The 18,061-nt window shown below is 45.5% G+C and overlaps 1 protein-coding gene across 5 annotated transcripts in view; it reads right to left on the bottom strand.

Annotated features, from left to right (window-relative positions):
* RASGRP2 (RAS guanyl releasing protein 2) overlaps positions 1 to 18,061 on the bottom strand; it is an 80,360-nt gene that overhangs the window by 25,591 nt on the left and 36,708 nt on the right. For all 5 annotated transcript variants that reach the window (XM_030218184.1, XM_030218186.1, XM_030218185.1 and 2 more), the window contains exons 4-7: positions 14,073 to 14,135; positions 13,781 to 13,912; positions 3,017 to 3,167; positions 1,845 to 2,018 (exon numbers count right to left, since the gene is read on the bottom strand). In XM_030218184.1, coding sequence (XP_030074044.1) covers positions 1,845 to 2,018; positions 3,017 to 3,167; positions 13,781 to 13,912; positions 14,073 to 14,135 — 520 coding nt within the window. The remainder of the gene's footprint in view (positions 1 to 1,844; positions 2,019 to 3,016; positions 3,168 to 13,780; positions 13,913 to 14,072; positions 14,136 to 18,061) is intronic.

Here is an 18,061-nt window from a genome sequence, read left to right as displayed (position 1 = left end):
TCTTTAATGGCTAGGGGACATTGGGTCCCCCTTTATAGATCGTCACCATAGGGGAGTCGAAGAGGAAGAGGGGTATCTTTGGGATGTGGGGTAGGTAGGGTGGGTAGTTAGATAATGGGGGGTTATCAGACCACAAGCCTCTCATGTATGTTGGAGTGTGTCTCTTGGGATGAGGGAAAATGGAGGGGGTTGGGTGTTTGGTTCTTCAGTACTCAATCACATGTAGGATTCAAGTGTATTGTTCAGTTATGTGGGTTGGGGGATCTATGTGAATGTTTTACTTTTATTTTTATGTTTTGGAGTATGTATCCCTACTTGGATTCTCCTAGCTGGAGTATTGTGTTCAGTACTGGTCTCCGTATCTCAAAAAAGATATAGTAGAATTGGAAAAGGTACAGCGAAGGGCGACGAAAATGATAGTGGGGATGGGACGACTTTCCTATGAAGAGAGGCTGAGAAGGCTAGGGCTTTTCAGCTTGGAGAAGAGACGGCTGAGGGGAGATATGATAGAAGTGTATAAAATAATGAGTGGAATGGATCGGGTGGATGTGAAGCGACTGTTCACGCTATCCAAAAATAATAGGACTAGAGGGCATGAGTTGAAGCTACAGTGTGGTAAATTTAAAACGAATCGGAGAAAATTTTTCTTCACCCAACGTGTAATTAGACTCTGGAATTCGTTGCCGGAGAACGTGGTACGGGCGGTTAGCTTGACGGAGTTTAAAAAGGGGTTAGATAGATTCCTAAAGGACAAGTCCATAGACCGCTATTAAATGGACTTGGAAAAATTCCGCATTTTTAGGTATAACTTGTCTGGAATGTTTTTACGTTTGGGGAGCGTGCCAGGTGCCCTTGACCTGGATTGGCCACTGTCGGTGACAGGATGCTGGGCTAGATGGACCTTTGGTCTTTCCCAGTATGGCACTACTTATGTACTTATGTACTTATGTAGTGATTTTGTCAGGGTACCAATGATTACCTGTTCAACAAACCCCGTGCTTCTCTGTTTTATTGTATTATTCTTTCTTGGGTCAATAAAAAATTGTTTCTTCATAAAATCATCTTAACTCATCAAGTTTCTTACACTGGTCCCCTTTTTTTTTCTTGCCGGTTTGCTAATCCCTTAAGTCCCAGCATGTGCATTTAGGTAGTCACAACACAATCTCCTTGTGATCCCCTCACACCAGATGGTGCGTTTTGATTCAACTAGGCAATCTGCCTTTGCAGTAGTTGTTCCATCCTTATGGAACAGACTACTTCAGGACCTGCGACTAGAAACCTCCCATAAGAAGTTTAAAACTAGTCTAAAGATTTATTATTTTGGACCAGCATTTTTAATTCATGATCCTGTAGGATCTAAACAGATCACTGGAGCAGCACCCTGGGATGGGCAAAGGAATATTTGAAGTACTGTATCTGTCCAGTTCAATTCACTAATTTGATTTTGTTTTAATTTGATGAGGTGTCTTGCCTTATTTTATTGTTCATTTTTATTGCATTTTCTTTTACGTTAATTGTTAATTTATTGTTAACTATAAAAATGATACTTGATATGATTGGTTTTATTGACCATATATTCCATTTCCCAGAATCTAAAAACATAGCATGTAACAGTATGCCATAGAAAGAGTGAGAAAGTTAGTAAGGGAGAAAAAACAGTAATACGTCAAAGCAAGAGATAAAGACAGACCACAGAAATTGAAGCAGACAGGCAGAGATAGACAGAGGCCACAGAAAGTGACCAACCAACAGCCCAGGAGATGGAGAGAAAGAACATCAGAGAGTGAGACAAGAAGCCAAACCAAGGCAAAAGCGTCCAGGACAAATGGGACGGGATCCCTCACTTGTGCCACTTTGACGAACTGGGTGATGACTTGTGCCCGCTGCTGAGCGGTGGGCTTGCTGAGCACCATGAGCTGAATCCACTGCGAGACACTGTTAAAGAGGGTAATGAATCGCTCCAGGATGGGGTTATCCACAGTGCAACCATGCATCACGAAGCTATGATAATCCTGAAACTGAAGACCAGTGCCGTGAGGAACTTGTTACATCCCTAGGCTCCCCCCCCCCCCCCCCCATCTATTTATTTATTTTAAAACTTTTATTCCGCTTGATCCATAGTTCTCAGCGGATTACATAATTACATACATAATATAAAAACAAACTACACATTACCAAATGGAATCACAAAATAACTGTTAAAAACAGAGTAAAAAGAGCAATTCCATAACTGGATGCCCCCATTTACACACGTATATTTACAGAATACTAGCACTTTCACGTGTACACTTACATGCATCAGTGGCAGCAAAGTGACTAAGCACTGTACTGTAAGGGTGCACATAAGTGACATAGTGTGTAGTGCAAGGGGTGTACATGTGGGCGGAGCATGGGTGAGACATAGGCATGTCTCCCACTTACACACTAAATTTACAGATTACTGTAAGTTTCGCACATCCCTGCAGCGTTTATGTGACTGTAGTTACAACAGATCTATGATTGGTGTTTTTATTTTTTTATTTATTTTTCTTACATTTGTACCCCACGCTTTCCCACTCATAGCAGGTTCAATGCGGCTTACATATTATATACAGGTACTTATTTGTACCTGGGGCAATGGAGGGTTAAGTGACTTGCCCAGAGTCACAAGGAGCTGCCTGTGCCTGCAGTGGGAATCGAACCCAGTTCCCCAGGACCAAAGTCTACCACTCTAACCACTAGGCCACTCCTCCACTTATATTTATGTCAGCACATAAATATAAGGCATGCCGATACTGGGTTATGCTCTTATCTGGGTGCCCAGAACCATTATGGAATAGGCTCTCTCCACACTCACTGAAGCACCTAAATGAAAACACCCACTTATAGAATTGCCCCAGTATGCCCAAAGTCTCATTCATCCCTCACTCCACCAGATAAAGCCGTATTATACAGGCTTTATTATATAATATCCTATCGTGATACCAGGTCAATTAGAACAGGTTAACCCATTTCTGTTTCCCATGAAATCACCTACCAGAATCTTGCTGAATGAGCGGTACTCTAGATAGGTGAGGTGTTCAGCCAGCTCAGATGACTGCAGATGGTCAAAAAGCAGTGACATTTTCCGTTTCTTCTGGGCCACAGGGTTCCTCTGAGTAACCTGCCGCTTCCACTCATAGGAGGGCCTGCAACACCACAAGACACCTCCATGAAGTGTAGGGCAAAGAAGGGATAGGGTGACCATTGATGCATTCCCAGAATAAAGCACATCCCCCTGGTAAAAGCCATCATCACCACATTTAAAAGACTGGCCTTCCTTTCTCCCTGGTAATCATATCGGTGACAGTATCAACAGGGTGACAGGCTCCATTATACACACTGAGTGTCTGCAACTTCTTTGCCTGCCCCCATAGGGGAAATGGAGCCAAGGGGTGGAGAGTGTTGAGATATATGATAGCCATTTGTTAAAGCCTACTATGTTAAAGTTGCACTCTAAAGTAAGACCACCAGATGCCACCATTTTAAGGGTTCAAGGATTGAATATTGGCTGTTTTCTTCTCAGTTCCTGTGCTTTCTGATCCTTTCCTGAGGAAATGCAACTCACTTCCTGCCTCAAGCTGTAACAAGATAAAAAGCCCTATATACTAAAGTCCTGTTTCAGATTCCAACTGCTTCTTGTTCCTGAGTATGTTAGAACAAGCTCATGCTTTGACAAAGTGTTTGCTCATTATGTCTGCACCTTGAAGGCCTCTTCTCAAGCATGGCACTCCAAAAAAAGTCAGAGGAACTTGAAAGAGAGGAGGGGACAATCTAGAATAACTTGGAGAGATAATGGAGGGGTGGAATGGAGAGGAACCAAAAGGAGAAAAAAAAGGAGTAGAAAGAGAGGAATCCAACAACAGGGGGACATGAGGAGGACTATGACAGCACAAAGGTATTTTATGCCCTAGGTAAACCTTCAGTCATGTGCTCCACTCCCAGTACTGGTACAAGGGTATCAAGTGCCCTAGGCAAATATTCAGTCTTGCACCTCCCACCCAAAAAAAACTTTCAGGCCTCTTGGACCCTCCAACAATCACGACCACCATTCCTAAAATAATCTGGGTAAATTAGCAGTTTGAAAACTGCTCACACTTCCTGCTAGTAAAAGCACCCCCTTTCTTACTTTTACTTTGTATAGTTGTCAGGACCTATTCTTTGACTGTTGCTGTCCTTTGTGCCCCCAGAAGCTGCTGCCATAATCAACTGCCTAGTCCTGCCTAATAGTTAGGCTGGCCCTGGAGGAGGACCTGGTATGAGAAGAGAAGATGGAAAGGCACCTTTCATGGGAGCAGGGGGAGGGAGAAAACTGGAAATAACTCAAGGGGAGATAAGAACATAACAGCTGCCCCCAATGTCATCTATCATCTCCCTCACCCCACAGCCACACTTAACCTATCATTATTCCGCTCTTCTTCACCTCTACAGTTCCAGAGTCTGATTTCCCAGTCCCCCTGTGGCCAAGCACCGGCTCCGTCCCTCCCTGCTGCAGCTCCTCTACCTCGTAACCTTTATCAGGCAGCAGGCCAAGGCGAGAAGACACAATGAGCAATAGCACCAGTAGCAAAGTACAGACCAAAACAGGAACACGCATGGCCAGGCCCACAGCAGGAACCTCTTTTAGCCCTGAGATCGGTAGAATCTTCTAACGCATCCTGTCCTTGACATAACTTACTTTGGGGGGAGGGTGTGTGAGAGGGTTCTACCGATCTCAGGACCAAGAGAGGCTCTTGGGCAGGGCCTTTTAGACTGCACTCTGCTACCGGTGCTATCGCACGTTGTGTCTTCTCACCTTGGCCTGGTGCCTGATAACGGTAAGGAACATGAGATGCTGTGGCAGGGAGGGAGGAAGGTGCTTGATCATGCTCAATATTTTGGTGACATCATGGCAGCTGAGGCTCCCCCCATTCTGATGCCTATGGGAAGGATCTATCTCAGAAGACACGTGGCTGTAAGTGGGCCCCTCTTTCCCTGGGCCCACTGTACCACAGGAACTACTTGGGTGAAATTTATAGCACTGCCTCCCAACAGAGGTGGTAGAGGTCAGTCTTTAAACAAGCTTGAGACACATATGGAGACAGTAGAAAGAACACGGTCACAAAGTTGGTTACGATTTGCTAATGATTTTAATATTGAAATTTCTGTGATCATCTGCCCAAAGTGGTAGATAACCAGAAAGGTTAACAAATAGGACGGAATGAATGAGACAATTAGAAACACAGGGCCCAATATTCAGCCAGCAGCTATCACCATTTTGCTGACCGCCACTGGCGTTATTCCCAGAAATTCAATGCTGGGCCATGTCAGGCTCCGGCACTGAATTTACGGGTATAGGGAACTGGCTAAAACATAGCCAGTTAAGTGCAATATTCAGAACTTAACAAATTATGAAGGGCCGCATAAAGATAGGCCTGCATTTTATGCAGTCTTATTTATGTGGTTATCTTAACTGGCTAAGTGCCGACTTCATCCCCAAAATGCCCACAAAATAACCGGTTTTGGTTTGGCTACTATCCAGTTAAGTGTTTGGCTGCCATCTGGTTAAGTGCCGCTGAAAATGCCCAGTTAGCCCCAGACAGGTGATTCAAACGGCCAGGAGCCTCCCTTGGCTATTTAGATCATTTTGAATATCTGGGCCAAAGTTATCAATATGGGCTACCATTAAGATGTGTTATTTTACCACTAACTAGTGTTATTTTAGCACAGATCCCATTTTATGTAATGAGACCTAGTTACTAATAACCGGAGATAACAGTAAAATACACATCTTAACGGTAGCCTACACGGATAACTTCCCCCCTTAGTCCTTATCTGCCATCAGTGGCTGCTACTGTGGCAGTGAGGGACAAATACAATCAATTTCTTCTCTGTTTTTTACATTTCTGGATCACATACGTTCCCTCTAGGGGAAGAGTCTTGAGAGTCTCACTGGTTCAACACAGACTATATTTTTCTACTACCTTAAAATAAACCCCCTCATCTCTCTCTCTCTCTCTCTCTAGATATATATATATATCTAGAGAGAGAAAGAGAGAGAGAGAACAGAAAAATAACAAACACACATAGTCTGAATATATCCTCAATGAAATACTCCTAACACAGGAAACAGATGTAAGCCCTTGAGCCACAGCAACATGAAACAGCAAACTGAGAGAGGAGCAATAGGTACGAATCATATGCAGGGCCACTGGACATACTGGGGATGAGGGCAGACATTTGGGAAGGGATCCAAAAGCACCACAGCAGTCTGCCTTCTTCAGCTTTCCTGCAGGCTTGAGCCCAGGATAACAGCACTGGCTGCACCCTCCCTATGCTGGCCAGTCGGAAAGGAAAGCATGACCCTCCCACTGAATAACAAGCAGTTTACCAAGAAAGAAAAAGCCTCTACTAAATGTAGCATAACCAGGGAAATCCTACCATACTAGGTCAGTGTACAGGATGAGAGGAAATCGTGGTCCAAACACCACACTGGGACACTGGCTCAGTGCTGGCTCCGGAGGAAGAAAATCTCCCAGCATCATGCTGGAAAACCTGGAGCAGTACTGGATAACAGGGCAAAGGGGCCCACAATACCATACTGGGACACTGCGTCAGAATTAGATCAGAGGGAGCAGTATCTAACATAGTAAATGACGGCAGATAAAGACCTGAACGGTCCATCCAGTCTGCCTAACAGTCACACTCATTATCAAGTCATGATTAAACCAACAACGAATGTGATATAAAATACTTGATCATTGTCTCTCTGGCATTTCTGGGGCACAGACTGTTCAATCCGCCCGATCTCGTCCTTAATTTCGTTGCCATCAAAGCCCACTCCAGCCTATCCAAATCCGTCTTGTCAATTGCAGGACACAGACCAGAAAAGTCTGCCCGGCACTGTCCTCACGTTCCAAATTATTGGAGTTTGTCAAAGCCATGTCCAGCCCATCCTAAACCGGACTGCTGTATACAGGACCCAGACCATACAAGCCTGCCCAGCACCGGCCTTAGTCCTTCACAGCCAGAGTTACCATCTAAAATGCCATTCGACATGCAAACGCACATGCAACCATTTAAGTTTTGGGGGGGGGGGGGGGTTATACCATTCATTTTTCTAATTAGTAATCAATAGAAATCAAACAAAATAAACATGGAAAATAAACAGGGAAAATAATATTTTCCCTTCTCTGGAAATATTTGTTTCTATATTAATATCCTCCAAGTAGCTGTGTGCGTCTGGTAGCGCTATACAAATGCTAATAATTTAAACATCTGTATAATATCTTCCCCGTCCCTCCTCTCCTCTAGGGTATATATATTCAGGTCTTCTAGTCTCTTTTCATACGTCTTTAGGTGCAAGCCCCATACCATTATTTATTTTTATTTTCTGCTCAGTGTTGGACATGATCTGAACACTGTACACAATTCCAACAAAGTACAACCATGATGTACATTTATGCCGTGGTAACAAATGACAAGAACATTAGAGACTGGCTGTCATTAGTAACGGCATTTCCTGTCATTGGCAAATGAAAATGGGCAGGGTTTAGTTTGCTAATGAAGGACGCTGCTGCCCCACACCTCATACAATCCAAGCCTCCCCCCTCCACCACTCCCCTTAGGCACCCCCAGGCTTACCTGAAAATAATGATGGTCCAGCAGGGTCCATTGGGGCAGGAGTGATGCCCATTCATTCCTGTCCGTGGCTGCAGCTGCATCCAATATGGCAGCTGCAACCTTTCACCTAGTACAGGAGAAATGTAGTGAAAGGTTGCAGCCACCATATTGGATGCAGCTGTAGCCATGGACAAGAGTGAATGGGCATCACTCCTGCCCCAATGGACCCTGCTGGACCACCATGGGGGCCTACAAGGAGGGTGAAGGGCAGGCATGGGCATAGTTTGGGAGGGGGGGCAGTGCCTCCCCAAACAAGCTGCCCCCTCATCCTCCAATCCCCCGAGACACTGGCAGCCTCTGCGAGAAAGCAGCATGCAGGCTGCTTTAGACCTGCCCCCAGAAGCCTTTCTTTCTCCTTTAACTTCCTGTTCCTGTGAAGGCGGGAAGCTATAGGAGAAAGAAGGGCTTCCACGGCAGGTCTAAAGCAGCGTGTGTGCTACTTTCACTGAGGTGGCCGGCAGCTTGGGGGATTGGAAGAAGGGGGTGGGGGGCAATACCGGGTGCCGCTGGAAGACTCCAGTACTGTGGTGGCAGTGGCAGTGGCGGGGGGGGGGGGGGGCTCGAAGGAGATCGAGAGACACACACCCCATCCTTTGACCCACCCCCCCCAAATGAAACTGTCAAACTACACCCATGGGCATAGGAAGGGGTTTTTTTCTGCTCTGGAGTGGAGGACATGAAGGAGGCCCTGAAAATGTTTGTTTTGTGTCATCTCCCATGATGACAAAAAGAGAGAATCACTGAACAACACGAAATGAAAACTTTCTGGCTGCCTGTCCCTAATGAACATCCATTTTAGAAAAACAGATGTCTAAAATATCAGCAGGTTAAAATGAGCACATATACATTTATGCACCGGCACATAAAGATTTATGTTGTAGAATAGCAACCTACATGTTTATGTGCCTGAACATAAACATTCATGATCTTAGCCATTTTAGAAATATACATATTTATTTGTCCTAAACCAATCACAGATCCCATTATCCCTTACCAGTTTGGCTTTTTAGGGGAGGGGAGGTGGCATCAAAAACTGGGAGATTAGGGGAGAAAACTCCCCTGAATTCTACCAGTGAAGTGTTGCTGAAAAGGAAAACTAGCCTCTCCAAGTAGCAGCTGTAAATTCTAACATCGATCTGTTGGAACATAGATGTTCATTACCCTTCCAAAATGAGAAATAAACATTCGTGTTTGAGGCCTGCCCTTGTCCTGCCCAAAACACATCCAGACTATGCCCAGTGATATCCTCGAATATTCAATGTTGGGTCATGTGCAGACACCGGAATTAAATATCTGTGCATACACAGCAAGCTAACACTTATGTGGTTAAGTGCAATATTCAGCACTTAACTGGATAAAGATAGAACTGTGTTTTATGCAGCCCAATTTATGCGGTTACCTTATGCGGATAAGCACTGAATATCAGCATTTAATCACAGAAGTGCCAACTCTGCCCCTGGATGGCCTAATGGTTACAGCATCAGTCTTGACATCCAGAAGTACCTGGTTCAAATCCCAATGCTGCTCCTTGTGATCTCAAGCAAGTCGCTTAACCCTCCATTGCCTCAGGTACCAACTTAGACTGTGAGCCCTCCAGGGCCAGGGAAATACCCAGTGTACCTGATTGTAACTCACCTTGAGCTACTACTGAAGAAAGGTGTGAGCAAATCCAAAAAAATCCAAATTAGCTGGTTTCAGCTTAGGCCCTAACCGCAGATATTTATGAGTACTAACTGGTTGACCCACTGAATATCCGTGGTTAGCCCTCAATAAGCAATTTACATGGTCAGGAGCAGTGCCGTAGCTACAGGGGGCCATAGGGGCCTGGGCCCCTGGTTTGGCTGGCGGGGGGACTCAACCCCCGCCAGCTGAAGCGTTTGTCCAGCGCTGGTCTCCAGCTCTCCGCCGCATTGCCTGCCCTGCTCTTCCCCTCATGTCGCATGTGGCCCCACCACCACCACCTTGGGCTCCGGACCCCTCCCAACGTCGAGGTCTGGCTACACCACCGGTCAGGAACCTCTCTTGGCTATTTAAATTGCTTTGAATATCGACTCCTTATATCCCAGCTTTGTAACATCGGAACTTAGACGTTTATGCAAAATAAACATTTAAGTGCCAGTTTATGCATGTCTAAAACGCAAATGGTACTTCTAAAATAAGCCGCTGCAAAAGACCAGCGAGTCCGTGGCACCACTAACACACTGAAAACAATGTGGAGCAAAGTGGAGATGCTAGTGCCTTTCCTTTAATACTTTTATGTGGAAGTGCTTACACATCACAAAGTTTAGGAGTGGAGGGCTGAGAACTTGTGGAACTGGGTTCAATTCCCACTGTCACTCCTTGTGAACCTGGGCAAATCATTTAACCCTCCATTGCCCCAGGTACAAAAACAGATTGTGAGCCCACTAGGGACAAAGGAAGTACCTGCATACCAGGGCCGTGCCTAGGGTCTCTGGCGCCCCCCTGCAGACTATCAGTTGGCGCCCCCCCCGTGAAAATGATCACCCCCCCCCCATGAAAATGATCGCTCACCACTTGCCACACTGAAAGGAATTGTCAGCAATATTCTTAGAAACAAATTGCTATACATTGCAAAATAAGATAGCAGATGTAAATTCTCAAAGTGGACATATTCCAAACACTAAAATGAAAATAAAATGATTTTTTTCTACCTTTGTTGTCTGGTGACTTTCTTTTTCTGATCATGCTGGCCCAGTATCTGATTCTGCTGCTATCTGTCCTCTTAACTCCGTTTCCAGGGCTTCCTTTCCATTTATTTCTTTACTTTTCTCCTTTCTTCTTCATTTCTTGCTCTATATCCATTTCCAGCAATTTCTCCTCTCTCCCTGGGTCCTGCCCTCCCATCCATGTCCATTCTTGTCCCTCTCTGCCCTTCCCTCCTCCATCCATAGCCAGCAATCCTCCTCTCTCCCCTCCCCTCCATTTCCAGCAATTTGTCCTCTCCCTGGGCCCCCATATCCATCCTTGTCCCTCTCTGCCCTTCCCTCCTCCATCCATAGCCAGCAATCCTCTCTCCCCTCCCCTTCCAGCAATTTGTCCTCTCCCTGGGCCCCCATGTCCATCCTTGTCCCTCTCTGCCCTTCCCTCCTCCATCCATAGCCAGCAATCCTCTCTCCCCTCCCCTTCCAGCAATTTGTCCTCTCCCTGGGCCCCCATGTCCATCCTTGTCCCTCTCTGCCCTTCCCTCCTCCATCCATAGCCAGCAATCCTCTCTCCCCTCCCCTTCCAGCAATTTGTCCTCTCCCTGGGCCCTGCCCTCCCATCCATGCCTCTCTGCCCTCCCATCCATTCAGGGTCTGCCCTCCCTCTCACTCCCCATTCCATCCAGGATCTATCCCCCCTCTCTCACTGCCCCCTCTTTTCGGCTCCCAGTTCCCACCTGCGGCTGCCCCTAGTTCCAGATCCATTGATTCTCCCATCCACCCCTGCCCCAGGCTTGACCCCATTCTCCCTCCTGCTCACTTTTCAGACCCCAGTTCCAGCTCCATGCCCCTTCTCCCATCTGTCTCCCACCCAGTCCTTTCTGCCCATCCGAGTCCCCCTCACCCCATCTGTCTCCCACCCAGTCCCTTCTGCTATCCAAGTGCCCCCCACCCTCACCCCATCTGTCTCCCACCCAGTCCCTTCTGCCCATCCGAGTCCCCCTCACCCCATCTGTCTCCCACCCAGTCCCTTCTGCTATCCAAGTGCCCCCCACCCTCACCTCATCTGTCTCCCACCCAGGCCCTTCTGCCCATCCGAGTCCCCCTCACCCCATCTGTCTCCTACCCAGTCCCTTCTGCTATCCAAGTGCCCCCCACCCTCACCCCATCTGTCTCCCACCCAGTCCCTTCTGCCCATCCGAATCCCCCTCACCCCATCTGTCTCCCATCCAGTCCCTTCTGCTATCCAAGTCCCCCCCCCCCAACCTTCACGGTCACCCCATCTGTCCCCCACCCTCACCCTGCCTCGTCTTCTCCCTGCCACCCGTCTTTAAAAAGAAATTGCCAATGCCGACGCGATAGCGAGCGCAGCACCTCGTGTGCAAGTAAAAGAAGCGAATCCGATCATCTCATTGGGCCTTCCTTCACTGTCCCGCCCTAGAGGAAATAGGAAGTTGCGTCAGAGGAGGGCGGGACAGTGAGGGAAGGCCCAATGAGATGATCGGATCCGCTTCTTTTACTTGCACACGAGGTAAATTTAAAGGGCTGGTGCGGGAGGGGGGGGTGCCAGGATCGTGAAGAGCAGCGGGAGCGGCGGCACCCCCCTCTCTGGTGCCAAAAGATTTAAAGTCCTCGGCGGGGCGAGGGTAAGCACCGCGGCGGCGCCCTCCAGAGGTGGGCGCCCCCCTGCGGCGCTTACCTCGCTTACCGCATCGGCACGGCCCTGCTGCATACAATCAATGTAAACCACTTTGGTTGTACCACAGAAAGGCAATATATAAAATCCAAGACCCTTTTCCTCAGGTTGAAAATAGTGTGTAGAGGAGACCTACTATGGATATACCATGAATAGGAAAAATCCTCAGTATGGGCTCACAATACGCTGAAATCTTTTGCTCAGTGTGTGGCAGTGGCCAAGAAAGAAAACAGAATGCTAGGAATTATTAAGAAAGAAGCAGAAAATAAAATATCAGATATTATAATGCCTCTGTGTCGCTCCATGGTGTGACCACACCTTGAGTATTGTGTTCCATTCTGGTTGCCATATCTTAAAAAAAAATATAGCAGAATGAGAACAGGTTCAAAGAAGGGTGACCAAAATTACTTAAGGGAATGGAACTCATCTCATATGCGGAAAGGCTTAAGAGGTTAGGATTCTTCGGCTTAGAAATGAGACGGCTGAGGGGGTATATGATAGAGGTCAACAAAATACTGAGTGGTATAGAACGGGTACACGTAAATTGATTTTTTACTCTTTCAGAAAGTATACAGACTAGGGGACACTCAAGGAAGTTACATGGAAATACTTCTAAAATGAACAGGAGGAAATATTTTTTCAATCAACAAATATTTAAGCTCTAGAACTCATTGCCAGAGGATGTGGATCAGCACTTAGTGTATCTGAGTTTAAAAAAGATTTGGGTAAGTTCCTGGAGGAAAACTCCATAATCTGCTATTGAGATAAACACGGGGAAGCCACTGCTTGTCCAGGGGATCAGTAGCATGAATCTTGTTACTCTTTAGGATTCTGTCAGGTACTTGTGACCTGAATTGGCCACTGATAGAAGCAGGATACTGGGCTAGATGGACCATTGGTCTGACCCAGGTATGGCTATTCTTATGTTCCTTTAAGATAAGGTCTGTCATGTAAATCTTTTCTTCGCGAAGGGTCTTTATGAAGATGAACATTGTTTTCACTGTTTGTTAGTGGTGCTATGATGTTTCAGGCTAACTGCCTGCTTTAGGGGTACATATTGGATGTTTGAAATTTGAAATTAATAAATTTTCATTTGTATCCTAGATTGTATTTGTGGACTCGCTGCTCTTTTCTGGTGACACATGCTTCCTGCTATGTGATTTATATGTCCAAAATGATCCATCACCTAATAATTTTTAAAAATAAAAGCCATTATGCAGCTGCTGCCACACCAGCTAACAACCATATAAGTGCTTTAGAACATTGACCAATATGTTTTTGTATTCTTTGTGCTATTCCTCGCTTAGAATACCAGCTGACCCCAAGTGGGTGATAAATTAAATAAAATTTCCTCATTTCTATATTAATTATCCAGGGATTCTTCTGCCCCATTTTATATCCCCCAACACAGCTTGTCTGGTCACTGCAGTGACCATCTTGGGCTGAGGTCATGCACTCGAGATCCTTCCAAACCCTGCAACTATGGGCTCTGAATTCATACCCACCTCATCTCAGGCTGTGAACGCTACCTCCCCAGAGGAGACTAAACCAGGTACCTTTCTCATGGCAGTACCTACCCAGCCCTGATCAACATCTGATGTGAACGGGAGTTGCCTGTGTGGGGATGCATTTTCAAGGATATATACTCATCCCTGTAATACTTTATAGTCTGTTTCCACACATTCCCTTGCCTTTATCTCATTCCCCCTCCCTTCCCTATTCACCACTCCCCATTACATACACATTCTCAATATCAATCAGGCTGCTTTGTCGCCGGCTCCCTTCTCGGGCCAGCAGGCCCTTCAACTCCTTGATCTGCTCAGCAAGTTCAGGGTTCAGATCGAACTCGGCTGGAAACTGTGAGATCCAGTACCTGAGGAAAGAGACAGAGGGTGGGGGGAGTTCACTGCATTAGCTGTGGTATGTTAAAAAGACAGGGCTGGGGCCACTCTTCAGCTGATTTTCCCCCATGCTACTTAAAACAGGGAGAGGAGGTGCTGGAGAAGAGAGGACAAATGGGGCAGGAGTCTTACCTGACCAGATGGCAGGTCTTCATCCTCAGACTATTTGCATCTGTACCTGGAGATTCTTGCGAAGTGCCAGAGAGGAGTTAAGGAGACAATGGCACACCACCTCTGACAATTCCGCCCCCCCCCCAAAGACTACTTACAAAGGCATTTCCATGCCCAAAAATGGGGCTTTTGAAAACTGACAATCACATACTCGCATGTTTATATGAGCATAAGACCAGCGCATACATAAGTGAATGCACATATCAGAGAAGAATTCCTGGCAGCAAGGTTGGTGCAAGTTTTCAAAGCAAAATTATCTATAATAACAGCAGGATAGATCTGTGCACGTACTATCCTGGGTCAACTTTTAAAGGGAAATGGGGGTTGATATAAATCAGGATTGTCCAACCTTTTTCTGTTGGAGGCCACATTTTATATTTTGTAACATTCGGAGGGCCAAAACACACACCGTCGTATTTTTGCCTCATATTTTGTCAAATAGTGGCAAAATATGACAGTGTATTGTCCCCTCCCCAGCCTTCACCCAGTCTTTCTCTCATGTCCCCCCCCCCCCCCCCCCCCCCCCCCAATGTCTTCACCCAGTCTCTTTCCCCTCAAGAAGAAACAGCAGGATTCCTACTTCTCCACTGTAACATGGTACACTGCAAGCTTGGGCTGTGTGTTGCTGGAAGTTTGGGTTGATCTCGTGATTTCAAGTCATGCGAAGACTTGAAACTGCAAAACCAACCTGAACTTCCAGAACCATGCGGCTCAAGCTTACAGAGAGCTGAGTCACGGCAGGGAAGCAGGAATCCTGCTGCAAGCACCACAAGAATTTCCAAGCTTCCAAGGGCCAGAAAAAAGCACTTAATGGGTCAGAATCTGGCCTGAGGGCCCGTCGGTTGGACAAGCCCAATATAAAGTCTGCTTGAATTTGTTCCCCTCTCTGCCTAATCACTAACCCACACAATATGTCCATAAGACATACCACGCAAGAAGGGCTGGATTTACAGATGTGTACTGTGGCCCCTAAGCTGTAACATTTAAGAGGCCTCCCATTTAAGGAGGAAGTCAATTTTAGGTTGAATAGTTCTCCATGCTAGTGACTGTGAGACCTCATGTGGGGCCCTAAACTGTAGCTCATCTAGCTTATACATAAATCCAGCCCTACTTGCAGGAATCATTGAGGCCGCCATACTCTCTAACAATGGCCAATCCACCAGGATCCCAAAGATCAGATCCATTCCTTGCTGCTCCCTCTCAACAGTGACATTTCAAAGTCTATCTATCTAATCATTGTTTATGAATGTATTTTTCCCTCAAGAACTTATCCAAATTCCTTTTAAACTCAACTATGTTAGATGCCTTGACTGCTCCCTCTGGCAACAGATTCCACAGTTTGAATGCACACTGAGTGAAAAAAATGCTTTCTCTGATTTCTTTTAAATCTCCTATCTCTTAGCTTCATGGAGTGTCCACTAGATCTGGTACTACATAAAAAGTTATATAACTGTTCCCTATTTACCTATTCTAAACCACTCTGATTTTATAGACTTACCATATCATTCATCTGTCATCTCTTCTCCAGATTGAAGGACTGTAATCTGTGTAGCCTTTTTCAAAATCAAACCTTCCCATCCCTTTATCGCTTTTATAGCCATTCTCTAAACTCTAGCTCCACTATGGGGCTCATTTTCAAAAGAGAAAAATGTTTTAAAATACGGCTTAAAACAGAGTTTGGACGGTTTGCTTGCCAAAACGTTCAAATCGCAATTTATGAAACACATTAAACTTTTTTCTATGCTGTTCATCTGCAGTGCATCCAAATCACAAGGGACGTGTTAAGAGCAGGATTTGGGCATTTCTAACACTTGGACGTTTTTCTACCATAATGGAACAAAACAAAATGTCCAGGACTAAAACTAAGACTTCTTGAGCTAGACCTGTTTTAATAACGACTAAGTCACAACAATGTACCCTAAATGACAAGATGATCACTGGAGGAATAAAGAAATGACCCCCCCCCCCTTACTCCCCTAGTAGACGCTGGCCTCCTCCCATCCCCCAAAGATATGAAAGAAGCAGTACACACCAACCTCTATAACAGCCTCAGATGTTATGACCAGTCGTATTAAAGAAGCAACCCGGACCCTGGAGTCACCTAGTGGTTGGTGCAATGCACTGTGGAGAAGCGGACCCAGGTCCATAGTCCACTCTAACCGTTATACTTGTGGTAGAATGTGTCATCTCCCCAAAACCCACCAAAAATCTACTGTACCCACATATAGGTGACACTCGCAGACATAAGGACTATTGTAGTGGTGTATAGTTGGGTACGGTAAGTTTTTGATGGGTTTTGGAGGGCTCACCATACAAGGGTGTGATGTGTACCTGGGAGCATTTATGTGAAGGCCACTGAAATGCCCCCTAGGGTGCCCCACTGCTCTCCTGGGATGTCTGTGTGGCCAGTCTACTAAGAATACTCTCTCCTCCTACATCCCAATGACTTGATTTTGTGCATTTTTCACTTGGACATTTTTTTAAATGTACAGAGCACAAAAACATCTAGAAAGTGGCCATTTTTGGAAAAAAAATGTTTTGCTGTTTCAAAAATCTTTTGAGCAAAATGTCCAAAGTCAGACATCATATCAAAAATGCTCCTCTATATCTGTTTGAAAATGGCTTGATCAGAACTGCAAATATTATTCAAGGCATTAAGACATTCTCTGTTTTATTCTCCATCCCATCCTGAATGATTCCTAACATTCTGTTCCCTTTTTTGGCTGCTGCCATCACACACACAGCTGAAACATAGAAAAATGTAGGCAGATAAAGACCATATGGCATATCCAGTCTGCCCATCCATGCCATCTACTCTCCTTATCACTCCCTTAGAGATCCTATGCAATTGTCCCTAGCTCTCTTGAATTCAGATACTGTTTTCATCTCCACCACTTCCACCGGGAGAACCTTCCAAGCATTCACACCCTTTCCATGAAAAAGTATTTCCTCGGGCTACTTCTGAGTCTATCCCCTTTCACCTTCATCCAGAGCTTTCTTTCAATTGAAACAGACTCGCCTCCTGTGCATTTATTTTACTTTATTTATTTTGGCATTTCTACCCCACATTTTCCAATTAACAATGTTTCAATGTGGCTTCCATAGAACAAGGGATTTCCAATAGAACAGGGATTTCCGATTACCATTGTTTCAATGTGACTTATAATAAGACAGGGGTATGCATATAGACACAAGGTAGTGGTGGCAGATCTGTTGGCAGAAGCTAATGCGGAGTCGGGATTGGGCTAGAGGTGGAGAGGACAATATCAAGAGAGATGTCTATTGACAGCTGATTCATAGTGGGGCTTCGTGGTAGGATTTTTTGAAGAAGGTGGCCTTGAGTTGCTCCTTAATGCTTTATGGAGTGCATTGCAGCTCTTAGTGCATAGACAGGTAAAGCCAGATGAGTAGACTGACTTGTATCGAAGACCCTGATGTAGTGGAAGTGAATTTTAAAGATTGTTTTTCAACTCTGCCTTGACCAACAAGTGCACTCGGGGTCTGTATTTTTGGTTAGAAGTAATTCTGTTTAAAAATGATTGTTTAACTTTGATTGTGTGAAAATAAATTGGGATATAGAGGATAAGACACAGCTCTAATTAATTTGGTATGTGAAGGGAGAGGTGGAGCCTGTTTCGAGTTCAGACTGGCCACCTGGACTGAGAAACATGTGACCACTTTCCCACAGTATGGCTTGTTTACCAAAACAGAGAAATTCTCAAGCATTCTGTAATTTTCCTTAGCTCTGAACATGAGTTCTAAGCCTAATAAAAAAAGGGGGGCCTTTTACAGTGAAGCTGGAAGCTCATCTATGGGTGGACGCATTGCATAGAACCAGACTCCTGGTCAAACTCCGGCTTCGTTGAAAAAGGGGCTTCTCTTAGCTGATGTAAAAAGCCTGGATGATGCAAGGACCAGACATGGATGTATGTAAATTATAGTGTATTATT

Source organism: Microcaecilia unicolor, chromosome 11, assembly GCF_901765095.1.
Source record: "Microcaecilia unicolor chromosome 11, aMicUni1.1, whole genome shotgun sequence".
NCBI classification, from domain to species: domain Eukaryota; kingdom Metazoa; phylum Chordata; class Amphibia; order Gymnophiona; family Siphonopidae; genus Microcaecilia; species Microcaecilia unicolor.
The sequence above is the reverse complement of the archived record's forward strand: the minus strand, read 5'-3'. Positions and strand labels throughout refer to the sequence as shown.